The sequence below is a fragment of the Antennarius striatus genome, chromosome 7 (assembly GCF_040054535.1).
Source record: "Antennarius striatus isolate MH-2024 chromosome 7, ASM4005453v1, whole genome shotgun sequence".
Taxonomy (NCBI): Eukaryota; Metazoa; Chordata; class Actinopteri; order Lophiiformes; family Antennariidae; genus Antennarius; species Antennarius striatus.
This window is the reverse complement of record NC_090782.1, coordinates 19,246,730-19,260,152: the sequence shown is the minus strand read 5'-3', so window position 1 is coordinate 19,260,152 and position 13,423 is coordinate 19,246,730. Positions and strand designations below refer to the sequence as shown.

At 39.9% G+C, this 13,423-nt stretch overlaps 1 protein-coding gene across 2 annotated transcripts; it reads right to left on the bottom strand.

Annotated features, from left to right (window-relative positions):
- Window positions 1–1,114: 1,114 nt before the first annotated feature.
- Window positions 1,115–6,097, bottom strand: LOC137599505 (uncharacterized). Of its 2 annotated transcripts, XM_068320485.1 has the most exons (5): window positions 5,972–6,097; window positions 4,234–4,560; window positions 3,213–3,353; window positions 1,505–1,551; window positions 1,115–1,401 (listed from the first exon to the last, which is right to left on the bottom strand). In XM_068320485.1, exons 1-5 carry the CDS (start codon window positions 6,039–6,041, stop codon window positions 1,276–1,278), a joined length of 711 nt encoding a protein of 236 aa, XP_068176586.1. In that variant the 5' UTR covers window positions 6,042–6,097; the 3' UTR covers window positions 1,115–1,275. The 2 variants fall into 2 exon arrangements, with proteins under 2 accessions (XP_068176586.1, XP_068176587.1); XM_068320486.1 differs by lacking the exon at window positions 3,213–3,353.
- Window positions 6,098–13,423: the final 7,326 nt, after the last annotated feature.

The following is a 13,423-nucleotide window of genomic DNA, read 5'->3' as shown; positions in this document are numbered from 1 at the left end:
AAGTGAGAGCTGCGTTTGGATTCTTGGCAGGAAGTCTGACTTGTTTCGAGTGGCTGTTGGCCTTCGCCAGGGCTGCGCTTTGACACCAATTCTGTTCGTGATTTTTGAGGTCCTTCCACAAGTGAAGGAGTTTAAGTATTGGGGTCTTGTTCATGAGTGAGGGAACAAGAGAATGTGAGATTGGACGGAGAATTGGGGCAGCAGGAGGGGTATTGCAGTCGCTTTACCACACTGTTGCCACAAAGAGGGAGCTAAGCTAAGAGGAAAAGCCCTCCATCTACCGTTCAATCTTTGTTCCTACCCTCACCTATGGTCAAGAAGGATGGGTCATGACCGAAAGAATGAGATCGCGGATACAAGCGGTGGAAATGAGCTTTCTCAGGTGGATACCTGGTGTCTCCCTTAGAGATAAGGTGAGAAACACTGCTGTTCGCGAGGGGCTTAGAGTAGAGCCGCTGCTCCTTCGCGTGGAAAGGAGTCAGCTGAGGTGGTTTGGGCATCTGGTGCAGATGCCTCCGGGGCGCCTCCCTAGGGAGGTGTTTCTCTTACGTCCAGCTGGGAGGAGACCTCGGGGCAGACCCAGGACCAGGTGGAGGGATTACTGTATATCTCAACACTGGCATGGGAACGCCTTGGAATCCCCCAGTCGGAGCTGGTGGAGGTGGCCGGGGAAAGGGATGTTTGGGGCTCCCTGTTGAAGCTGCTGCCCCCGCGACCCAACTACGGATAAGAAGTAGAGGATGGATGGATGGATGGACATTTACACATAAAAATGCATAAATATCATGTAAGCATCAAGTGTGTGGTAGACACACTAAAAACCAAGGATATTTTTTGAAAGAGAAATACAGAAGTTGTTTTTCCCAGCATCTTTATGAATAAATACTGCAGTCTTGCTTTGTAGGGCATTAAAGAGGGAAAAGAGGTAATTAATACTAGCGAATCAATCCATTGTCTTTTTATGGTGTTTGTTAACAACTGCTAACATTTAAGATCCTGACAGCTATAAAGGTTAAAGGCCAGATGATCCAAAAGAAATGAAAAAACAGTATTCTTTTTTTACTTTAACTTTATGTCTCCACATTTCTATCTCAACAACACTGAAAGTGGCACAGACTCATGACCAATGAAGAACAATGACTCTTAACTTTTGCTTACATTACAATAAGCCTATAGGCTCAAAAGCATATGTCACCCTTCATTGAAATACATTTCGTAGACTGTAGGTTTTCTCAAACCATTCTTTAACTTAACTTGTACGTCACATAGTTTCCGTTATTTGAGATAACTGACAGCAGCATACTCTGTGTCACGCGGATTGTTCTCCAAAACAACCTGAGTTCTCTTGGGAAAGTCCAGGACACTGTACACCAGAGTGGGTGAAGACACATTTTCAGTTTCCTGTAACAATAAACTTAGTCAAGCTGAAGAAAGTACAATGTTTCATATGGGTTTTTTTTCAGGTTAACATATTCAGTGAGGGAAAAGATAAGTGTGTTCTTACTTGTACTATAGGGTTGGAGATTTGTTGCTGTGGTTGTTGCTGTTTGTCTATAAGTGAAATAAAACATGAGTCTGTTGAGTAAACACTCGACCTAATCACCATGAAACATTATTCCACAAAAAAGTAGTATCACTGCAATTCAAACAAACACAGACAAACAATGACAGTAAAAGGAGTGATGATTCACAATAAGATGTGATGTGAATGTGACACTGATGTGAATTACATATTTTTTTACAAGGTACAGTCAGAAAAAACTGATATTCATACAGAAAATCATGACGTGTGGTCTGAGGTGAGTGTGCGATTTCAAACAGGCCATCTTCCTACTCAAGTAGGCCAGAAGCCTTCATCCCTCAGGTGCTTTGAGGGTGCATTTGTTAACAACTCCAAATTTTTCCATCAGTCTAGCTGTGACAGATGACACACTTAACATTTGCATTCATGAATAGACAACCTATTTTTAAAACCGCTGAAGCTGCTTATTAAAAGGATGTAAAATGACAGTTGGTATTTTTGAACTACTCTTCTTCTTCTCCTTTCGGCTTTTCCCTTCAGGGGTCGCCACAGCGAATCAGTTGCCTCCATCAAACCCTGTCTTCTGAATCCTCTTCTCTCACACCAACTACCTTCATGTCCTCTTTCACTACATCCATTAACCTCCTCTTTGGTCTTCCTCTAGGCCTCCTGCCTGGCAGCTCAAAACTCAGCATCCATCTACCAATATATTCACTATCTCTCCTCTGGACATGTCCAAACCATCTCAGTCTGGCCTCTCTGACTTTATCTCCAAAACCTCTAACATGTGCTGTCCCTCTGATGTACTCATTCCTGATCCTATCCTTCCTGGTCACTCCCAGAGAGAACCTCAGCATCTTCATCTCTGCTACCTCCAGCTCTGTCTCCTGTCTTTTCCTCAGTGACACTGTCTCTAGACCAAACAACATTGCTGGTCTCACCACAGTTTTGTACATCTTTCCCTTCATTTTAGCTGAAACTCTTCTATCACACATCACACCTGACACTTTCCTCCACCCGTACCATCCTGCCTGTACACGCTTCTTCACCTCTTTTCCACACTCTCCATTGGTCTTGACTGTTGACCCTAAGTACTTAAAATCTTCCACCTTCTTGATCTCTTCTCCCTGTAACCTCACTCTTCCACTTGGGTTCCTCTCATTCACACACATGTACTCTGTCTTTCTGCGGCTAACCTTCATTCCTCTCCTTTCCAGGACAAACCTCCACCTCTCTAGCTCCTCCTCCACCTGTTCCCTGCTCTCACTGCAGATCACAATGTCATCTGCTAACATCATAGTCCACGGAGATTCGTTATTTATGAACTATTCATTGTTTAAAAAAAAGAAAAGAAAAATACTTTTTCACATTTACTCTGTTCATTTACAAAACTCAAAGAATATTTCTAACAATAACCTAAAACTAGAAGGGTCAGTTGGCTTAAATGAACAGTGATAACATGCATTCAGTATTGGATTATAATTTCCTGAAATAGGCCAATTGATTTTAAAAATCAATAGAACATGGCAAATGAAAATGGACCATTTATGCAGCCAATGATCAGTACAAGAGAATGTTTTAATCGAATGTAGTATAATTCTGTAATATGTCGTTACGTGTGGATTTTTTCAAATGGCAGAGGTAAAAACAAATCCATAGAAGAGCATTATTTCTCTTTGACTTTCCCCACCTTTGTTTCTCACTAGAAACCAGATTAAGAACGGAAGAACAGCTGCCAACAGCATCAAGGGTGAAACCACAGTGATTGTCACCATGTGAAAGGAAGTTTTACTATCTTCTATTACCGGGATCTTTCTCTGCAGTGGAGGAACTGTAGGAGTAAAGGAAATTAAAAAATATAGAACCACAGTTGAAATGATTATAAAAAGATACAGACTGACTGTTTATCTAAATGGAAAAATATTTTTTATTCCAGTACATTTGGACTGAGCCAAAGGAAGTAAAGCGCAGCAATAAGTCATTGGTTTTCTGTACTTACCATTTCCATGAGAAGGCTTTCAACTTTTGCATGTCTTTCCTCTTTTTATGTAACCAATTATTTTGTAACGTTACCAAACAGATACATTAAGAAAAATATCATGTCATAAATCAAATGGGTACTGTAGTATTTCTTGATGCTAACACAATGGACAATCTAACTCTTTGGTCCACATGGAAATTTCCCAGACAGGATTATATAGCTGATGTCAAAAAGTGTAAATGTTGTGGAAAACATTTTTGTCAGTTCTTTCAGAAACTTTATACAGTATATTTTAGATTAAAAAATTAACTTTAATGTTTCAAGTATTTTGAATTCTTAATTTGATAATTACGGCCTACTTCTTATAAAAATAAAAATAAAAACATCTCAATGTTGATATGCATATAATTCACTGTATCATAGTATCAGTGGTGCAGTATAAGGGTTCAAGTCCCACATGAGAGGAATGTATCTGCAGACATTAAAGCTTACAATAATAATGATGTGGTCTGAATTCACTGTCGGACTGACATATATGTACTTTTGATATGAGACAAACAATACAACAAACAGGATCTACATGCCCTCCTTATATAGGTGGTGACAATGGTGAGCTGGATGTGAGTGCAATACTGATAAGCTGTGAGATTTCTTATATTAGCTACACGTCCCTGTAAAATTATCTTTATTGACGTTAAATATATTAATAATAATAACAACAACAGTGTACCTGTGTTGCTTCCTTTCGTCTCTTGGACAACCAGCTGCACTTCACTGCTTTTTTTGGCCGGTTCAAGGTCACTGACCAAACTGGCGTAGTAGTTTCCAGTGTGTTTTAGTTTAAGGTTTGTAATGTGCCAAAACACAGATGAGTTTTTAGGGTGAACATCTAAAACATTTTCCTCATTGCCCTGTTCATACTCAGCGATCTTCTGGCCGGTTGTATTCTCATGAATAATTAAGTGGCTGCTTTCTATGAGGTTGACGTTTGGCCCAAATGTGAATTGAAGGGTGATGTTGCTGCCAGTGATCCCCGTGATTTCCACCGGATTGGAGACTGTAAGAGGTAAAATGAGAGATGTCTGTGATTAAGACATAATGCCAACAAGCTAAACACCATTTGTTAGTTAGTAGGCTCTTACAACTACCGGTACATACTGTCTGCCAAAGAGAAACATTAATGTTATTTCAAGTGTAGGCTAGCTGGCAGACTAGCAGCACTGGCTTTAGTATGTAAGAGATAGCTGTAAGTAATGTAGTAGCTAAACGGCGTCACTGGAAAGCAGATTCCATATAAATTTTATTTTGGGGTTTACTAGTGAAACTAAAAAACACCAAATGAGGCTATAAGTGTGTTTCTGTTCTGTATTTATGGTCCAGCCTGAAGTAACAACCCTCCTTGAGGACCGAACGCTGCTGTTTTCACTATGGAGGAACTGTATTACACTCAGTGTGTATGAAAAGTATGATGGATGGATGGATGGATGGATGGATGGGTAGATGATGGATGGATGGATAGATGATGGGTGGATGGTAAAGCACTTTTATGGCTTAGTGAGGGGAAAGGATACCAACCTCCATTAAGTCTTAGCTTTATAAACTAATTATGTTTCAAAATTATTGAGTGTATTTTTCTCTGCATCAAGACAAATTGATGTCAGTAGGTTTATTTACAGTTGTTTTTATTTTTTAGTTCCAACTGAATAAAACATGATGTTATGCTACAATTTTTATGTTGTTTCTTGTGTATTACTGTTGCTTAAGTCTTGTGGGTGACGGGTCTGCTGGAGTCTATAGGCTTATGGGGATACAGCTGGCTATGGGCAAGAGGTGGGGTACACCCGGATGAGACGCCATGCATGCTAACAACTCACATCTATGGGCAATTTTGCATGTTTTTGGAGGCTGGAAGCCGAAAAACCCAAAGAGATCCTGAAAAGACATGGGGAGAGCATACAAACTCCACACAGAAAGGATTCGAAAAGTGAGGCAACAGTGCACCCCACTGTGCCACCATGCTGCCTATAATTGTTTAGTATGGGTTTAATTAGATTGACTTGAATGAAAGATTTAAGGACATATGATTAACTCTTCAATAAGTCATTTGGTTTCAATCACCTGATTTTAATGTCATTCGTTGCTTTATTTTGTTTTCAAAAAAATCTATGATTATAAAGTTTCTTCCATGTCATGCTCTTAAGCAAATCCAAAGAAAGATGGCAAGCTAGTACTTGACATGTATTAAGCACATTTTCATATTTTGCACTGGCAAAACAGCAAACACCACATTAAAACATCCCATAAAAACACAACAAAAACACAAGCTGTGGAAGCTACAGAGCATCATTGAAGACAGTTAATTCATTCATCGTAGTCAGGAAAACAGTGGTATCATGTTGTTGATAGAAAGCAGTAAAAATAAAAAATCAAGAGGTAATACTCAGATCCTCAGATAGCAGCCGGCTTACCGTTTGAAACCATTTGAGCTGCGCTGATCAGAACTAAGCCAAGGAGCTTTGAGACAAAACTGTAAGCCATGGCAGTTGAACAGGTCTTGTGAGGATGTCCCTCAAGCTGCTGATCTCACTGATTCTTCTGAGCTTCCTTTGTGTGATGAGTCCTTCTGTTTGATATTTCCACTGAAGTAGCAGTTTTAGTGTCTGACTGGAGGAAACTGTGACAGGAACTTGTGTTCACACCAGTTTATCTAACGCCACCTTCACAATCCTGCAGTGGAACATTTCAAAGAGGTTGTTGGCTTGTGTCTCTCATGATATGTATAAATTCAGAAGTCATTAGATACATTTATTTCTAAAATGTTTACCTAAATATACAGCATTTAATAATTAATATTATTGTATTAATAATTACTATTATTAATACTTAATATTATTAACACAGTCAATGATTGTTCCATTTTTTTTTGTTTAAGGTTTTGTCATAACTAATTAGAAAAACCCTTTTTACGCCTAAACTTATGTGTGTTTTTACATATCAGCCACTCAGATTTTGTCATTCAAAATCAAAGTTAAACTTGTTGAGCTGCATAATTATAATTAATAATTAAAAAACATCACAAAAACAGTTGATCTCATTGCTTCGCTTAATCTACACCAATGTGTAGTATTTTTATGTGAAAACGGGTTGATGACTACTTGATAGCATGTAATATAGAGAAGAAGTAGCTTTTGCTCCTATGAATGAAGCAAAAGCTTCAAAAGTGCTTTTTCGGAAACATTATATTCGCTTTAAATTTGTGCCCGTCTACAAGAATACATGTTTGAGTGTCATGGAAGCTACTGTATAGGTTAGAATTAAAATTTTATGACTTAAAAAATGAAAGAATTGATCTTAAGCAGGGTGCCACAAATCTCATCTGAAAATGAAGACATCTTTTTAACGAAGGAATGTTGGTGACTGGAGTAGAGAGCTGCCAGGGGAAGAAGGAGATGAGCGAACAGATGTAGAAAACAAAACAAAACAAGACAAAACACATAACCCTTTACTGAAATACTTAAAATAACAAAAGGTGGAGTAGGTGTACCAAATTATTTTGTTTTGGTTTTTTGGTTCTTCACAGCATGCATTAACCAGGTGGCCCTTTGGAGGACGCTGTGCACCACAAGCTTTCAAGTCGTGCATAAACTGTAAAAGCTTTACCTTTTGGTTTCTGAGACTCTCTCAGTTGCAGTTTCCCCCTCTTTGTTTGCTATTTTAGTCCTCAGCTGACACATTTACATGGCTTTCACTCACTTTTAATTCACTTATAATTCTGTAAAGCCTATTGTAATCCTGCTGTCAGTGGAATTGGCAATTAACTTTCTTATTCCAGAGTTATATTTCATCTGAGTGCCCTTCGGCTTCATGTATTTGTTCTCAATTGGTATTTGAAAATTGAAAAAAAACAAAACAAAACAAAACAGCTGACAGGTTTTCACTTCAATTGAATGTCATTTTTAAGTAAATAAAATCGCAGTCACTTTTAACCAGGAACAGATGTCATTCAAGTCCGCAGCAAAATGAAACCGTGAGCTAATTCTCTTGTTCTTACACGTTTTCCAAAACACTTTTCTGTTAAAACAGTTTCCAGTCTTTGGTAATACCTTAGTGCTTTCATCTCTTTTAACTATATGGTTAATTCTTTCACTGCACAATTAGCGTAATTATTTCAGTGAATCGCTTTAAGTTCAACAAATGAATACAGAACCATGTATCAATAAAAAGCAGCTGCACTTCCTCACTGACAGGCAACACTGCAATCACAATATAGGATGTCTGGGGTATTTAAAAGCATGGTTTGTTGGTTTTAAGCCAAATCACTTCAGCAAAAATAACGGGGGATTCTGACGTATGAGTGTTTGGTTTCAGTGCTTGATGGATTTAGCAATTTCATCACAGTTTTGTGTGATAACATTCCCTTTCTGTCAACACAGATATACTGGAAAACGTTGAGCTTCAGGCAAAATCTGTGAACTGCTGTGTAAAAAAGGTTTATCTTGCAATGTTGAAGAAAGGGAACAAGTGATGCAGATTCCACACCTGCCCCCACATCCACCCCAAAATTGAATCATGTCATTAGCCTAAAATTCAACCCTGCACAAAAACACCCCATCAAAATGTATTTACAGCCTTGTGAGATATATTTTGCACAAGCAGAGACAGATAAACAAAGAAATGTGGGTTATTCCATAAACTCTAGCTGGTGAAGGTAATAAAACAAATCTGCAAAACCTTTTTGTTTTTCATCAGATTACTTAAATGTGTTTCTTTTTTTTAAACTTATTTATTTTTCAAACGAAGGCTACAGTTTAGATTCCTTCAGGATATACCTGCCATCTGTCACTAAGAGCCCTCATGAACAAAACCAGCAGCTTCTGTCTCTCCCAGTACATTTCATTAGAACCTGTGTTTCAGGGGATTCCACCGTTTTACTGTGTGAACTGACTGCAGCGATGCAAATCACTTGTAAAACCCTCGACATGTTATCACACACACATCTCCTGCTCTCTCATACACTTACGATACACATCCTCACGTGTACTGCCACTCGCCCCTCGCGTCTCGCTTCCCCTGTGATGTAATTTTTTCACTTCCTGCATCACGGCTTATTTAAATGAGTTTCTTTGTACATCCATTCCTTCGTCTTATGTGCTGCTGTCACTTCTGTTTTCTGCTATTTTTTGTTGTTAAATAGGTTGCCTATGCAAATCCCTTTTATTGGCTGTTAATCTTGCCTTTGTATTCTCATGCAGCAGCCATTTGCTGCTTTTGCAATCTGTTGGTCCTGTAGTTTGTGGTTTGAGCCTATAGCCCTGTATATTTTTGCTCCCCAGAACTGGCAGTTTAATGCATTACAGCAAAACCCGACACTGCAGCATTAGAGGGAGGACGAGAATATAAACTGAAAGCAAGATGCATTTTAAAAGACAAAGATTTCGTTATTGTAATATCAATAAAGATGATTTTGCAGTGTGCAGCACACTCTTCCTCCATTCCTTGGCCATCTTCTTGCCCGCTAGAAATTCTGTTGAACAACCGGGGCAAAACCTCCATAGCCACCTCTCCTAGATGCTTTCAGTCCTCCACAGGAATGTCATCTGAAATAAATGCCTTCCTGTTCTTCATCCTCTTTAGTGCCATTCTAACTTCACCTTTGCTAAGCAGCCAGTCCTCGTTAGTATAGTGGTGAGAATCCCTGCCTGTCACACGGGAGACTGGGGTTCGATTCCCTGACAGGGAGGTGCTATTTTGGGGGTAGCAGTAGCTCAGTCCATTAAGTGTTGGACTGGGGACCGGAAGTCGCCGGCATGGGCCAAAACATTGGAGAGTGCGTTGGCAGTGGGAGGCGTCAGTTCACCTCCAGACCACTGCCGAGGCCCCCTTAAGCAAGGCACCACGCCACACACACACACACAAGCTGCCCAATTGGGGCGCATCACGAAGGGACTTTACTTCCCTTCTTATGTACTCAGCCAGGTTACTGCATCTATATGTTACTGTACATCTGAGTAAATTAACTGTCATTAACCTTTTATAGGACACTCACTGAAAAACTTTATTTCTGTTGTAACGAGAATTTTCAATGTCATGTAGAAAATCAAACTACCAAAAACAGTCACTTGTCCATAAAGGGTTAAGATGCACTTCATGTTCATGGTGGTTGTGTGTGTGTGTGTGTGTGTGTGTGTGTGTGTGTGTGTGTGTGTGTGTGTGTGCGTGCGTGCGTGCGTGCGTGCGTGCGTGCGTGTGTGTGTGCAGCTGTGATGTTCATTCGTGTTGAGCTGCTGCACCTAAACTGGAAGCGTCAGCTGTATGGCACTAAGGGAGGATGCTGCCAGATGATCCTGCATATGGGTGCCAGAAACCAGTGTGACAGGTGACAGAGTAAACTGTGAGAAATAAATATGTGGACTCTTTGTGAATGTGTTCTTACAGTTGGAAATGACTGTCAGTGTCTGCTTGAGCTGTTATTATTATTTTTTACAGGAGTTACTCTCAAAAGTAAAACTTAAAAATGCAGCATCACATTGAATTTCAAGTTGGTTTGAACAACAACACATTGTTCCTTCTAAACTTCAAATTATTATCTCAACAAACAGACAAAATCAAAATAATTAAATCAGAAGTAGCACAAATAACATTTTACACCATCAGTCATCATTCTGTTCCCTAACTGCAACGATTACAGCAGTAATACTCCTCCTCATGGACTTGCACAACCACTGTTAGGGCTACATCTCTAAAATACAACTCTTCATAAAGACACAGCCTAATTTAAAATACAGAAAATTCTTTTGTAAACTGAGCCAACGAATGAGTGGTGGCTTTCAAATTCATGGAGTGTATTTGTATGTTATTATTCTTCCATGGTCGGCATTGATCATCTGATGTGTCCATGAGTTCCCAGTCATGTCCATAGCAGCAGCTTCCAGTTATACAATTTCTTATTAACCTCCTCTGTCTGCAATGGCATGAAGGGCAATCATTTTTTTAACTGTTTTTTTTTTTTTTTAACTCAGCGCAGAATTAAAGAAATTCAATAATGACTTCTTGACCATGAATGTGCTTCTATACTGGTGTTGAAGCGCCACACACTCGCTGCACTCACTGTCTCTGCAACAGTGATCGAGTCTGACAGCAGCTTCTAATGGCTATAGTAAGATCTAACTACCAGTTCTACACAACTGTCAGTGCTACGCTGTGATGATCGCTCAGAACCCCCCCCCCCCACACACACACACACACACACATATTCAATGATTCGTCGCTCACTTCTCTACTATAAAGAAGTATTTCCTTAAAGGATCATATTTCCTTATTTGGTATGAATTTTCTGAGGAACATTTGTTTAAATAGTGTCGACTTAAGCTTCTTCATATACAACAGAGATTGGAGGATGCACAAACACACACATGCACACGCACACATACAGACACACATGCGGATGGGAAGAGCAGGAATATCCTTATCTCCATGGTAACTGAGAAACTGACTCTCCTATGAAAAGCTGCTCTGACAAAACAATTACCCAGCAATCCGAACGGGAACCCCCTCACACCACCCGCCATGATACAGCATGGTGTACGACTCCCTGTCACCCAACATCAGGCACACACAGACACACACAGACCAGGTTCTTCTCCCTCTCATTAGAGCAGTTGGAGTTAGACACAAAGACATGGCTACCGCAGAGAATTTTTGGTGTTGGCATGATCTGGCAACACCATGATTGTAGTACAGGTACAATACATATCATGGGTTTTGTAAGACATCAATTAATGGCGTAAAAATAATCCATCCAATCCTTGCATTGCAGATTGGACCAAAACATTTGCACCCAACTGAATTTCTCCATGGTTCAGTCCCTACAGTGGTATCCTGCTACCTTACCAGACGGCAGCTACTTTGTTCACCAACATCCACAACTTCATTTTAATAAATTCAAATGTTTCTCATGAAGGATTACACAAACCAACTACATTTTCAGGGCTCCTACAAACAAAGTTAATGGAAAATGTGGTTGTCTGGTGATGTGAAGGGGTTAGTTTGTTTGTCTCACCATTTGTTTGTTCACAAGATATTTAGAAATGTGTATATATTTTATGTAATGGTGGATTTAGGATTTACAAATATCAAGTATAAATAAAAGTTCTGTGTCATCTTTTTGAGTTTCTTTGAATTTGCTGTTTAGACCATTTTTCATACATTTTGCTAACATTTTTACCTGCCTGACTGCTTTCTGTCATGTGTGAAGATTGATTGAAGAGGAATGCTGGTATTGGGATGTTTTCCAGGGTTTGGACTCAGCCCTTAGCCTTATTAAAGGGAATCTTTCAGAATAGTAAATTACATTACATTACAAGACTGTTTGTGCTCCAACTTTGTAGGACCGTTATGGGGATAGCCTTTTTCTGTTCCAACACGGCTGCACAAACTAAAGCAGACTTTGTTGCCCAACATTGGAGTATGACCTTGAAAAGGTATGTGTATGTTTGTGTGTATGTGTTCTCTATCTATCTATCTGTCTGTCTGTCTGTCTCGTCTGTCTGTCTGTCTATTTATTTAACCAGGTGACTCAGTTGAGAACCAGTTCTCATTTCCAATGACAACCTGGCCAACAGACAGCATAAGAAACAGATCTAGATCTAGATGGATAATCAAAAATTCACACATATTCCATCCAAACTTCTGTAGAATGCCTCCATACAAGAGTGCATCCAATATAACAATATAAACTTCCAGTTCGTGTCCCAATACTTTTGTCCAGAGCTTTATACTGGGTAGAGGGGTGGGCATATGACACAACCACCAATATAAAGCAAAGATATTGCAGATTCAGAGTCAGTCAAATGAATTTCACGTATCTGCTAATGAACATATCTATTAAACAATTTCTTATATATGATTATTATGACCTGAATGCAGTGAATCAACAATGATCTGCTTATATATAGTGTCGCACCGCCGGAATTAATGCAGGACTTTGTTTTGATACATTGGTTATTGGTATTTTTCTGTGGATGTTGTGGTTTTAGTAACAGGAGTGTTGCTGGAGGTATGTGCATTCTAAGTGCTTTCTAGTTGCTGCTGTACAGCTCATGTCCTGGCAACCAAGAAGACACTGGTGTCAGCGCTGTCACCGGTTGCGTTGGAGACAAAGGAAATCTGCAGAAACCGAGCTGAGGTAAAAAGTCGTGCGCAAACACACGCTCATACATAATTGGATGCTCACAAATTGACTCTCAAGTCTGGACTTGCATATGCATGTCTCAATTTGCTGGGAGACACTCTCACACACACACACACATATACACACACACTCACATTTCTAACATGCTGCAGAAACGTGTAAAACTCTCCTACCCACACGTGCGCACGGGGAGGAGAAGAATCGAATAAATTTGCAAATGCGCCCAAATGCTTCTCACGGCAGTTACACATGCACGATGTCTGAACGCACCGCCTACACGCACTCCCTACCTTGGGGAAATTGAAAGGTTTCTACATAACAGCAGGAGGATAAAGGCTTGGAGGCAGGTGCACATGCACGAGCACACAGCGCGTTAACGGAGTAGGAACCGCATCCAGTGTGGCAGCTGTCACGGTTTCCAGCAGAGGTATTCCCCAATCCCCCCGGCTTCATCAGCACGACATCCCATGAGTGTTCACGGCGCTGTTTCATTTTCAGTGCTTGTATGAAACAATCGGAGACTGAAATGTTATGTGAAACAAATGAAACACATAAAGCAGCTTTTATGAGACATGTGGTGTCATTTATAGCGCTTCTTTTTTTCTTCTTTTTTTTCCAGAAAACCTGAATCATCAGGTTTGACGCGAAGTTCCAAAGCCAACTTTTCCTCCGCACTCCTCCGATCCACCCTCTTTTGTCAATAACCTACCTAAATCTATTAAGCCACCCC

Coding starts and splice junctions, on each gene's coding strand:
- LOC137599505 (XM_068320485.1), bottom strand. CDS start 6,041: ATGGCTTACAGTTTTGTCTCAAAGCTCCTTGGCTTAGTTCTGATCAGC. Junction 3,354..4,233: donor GACGAAAGGAAGCAACACAG/GTACACTGTTGT, acceptor TTACTCCTACAG/TTCCTCCACTGCAGAGAAAG. Junction 1,402..1,504: donor TCTCCAACCCTATAGTACAA/GTAAGAACACAC, acceptor TTATTGTTACAG/GAAACTGAAAATGTGTCTTC.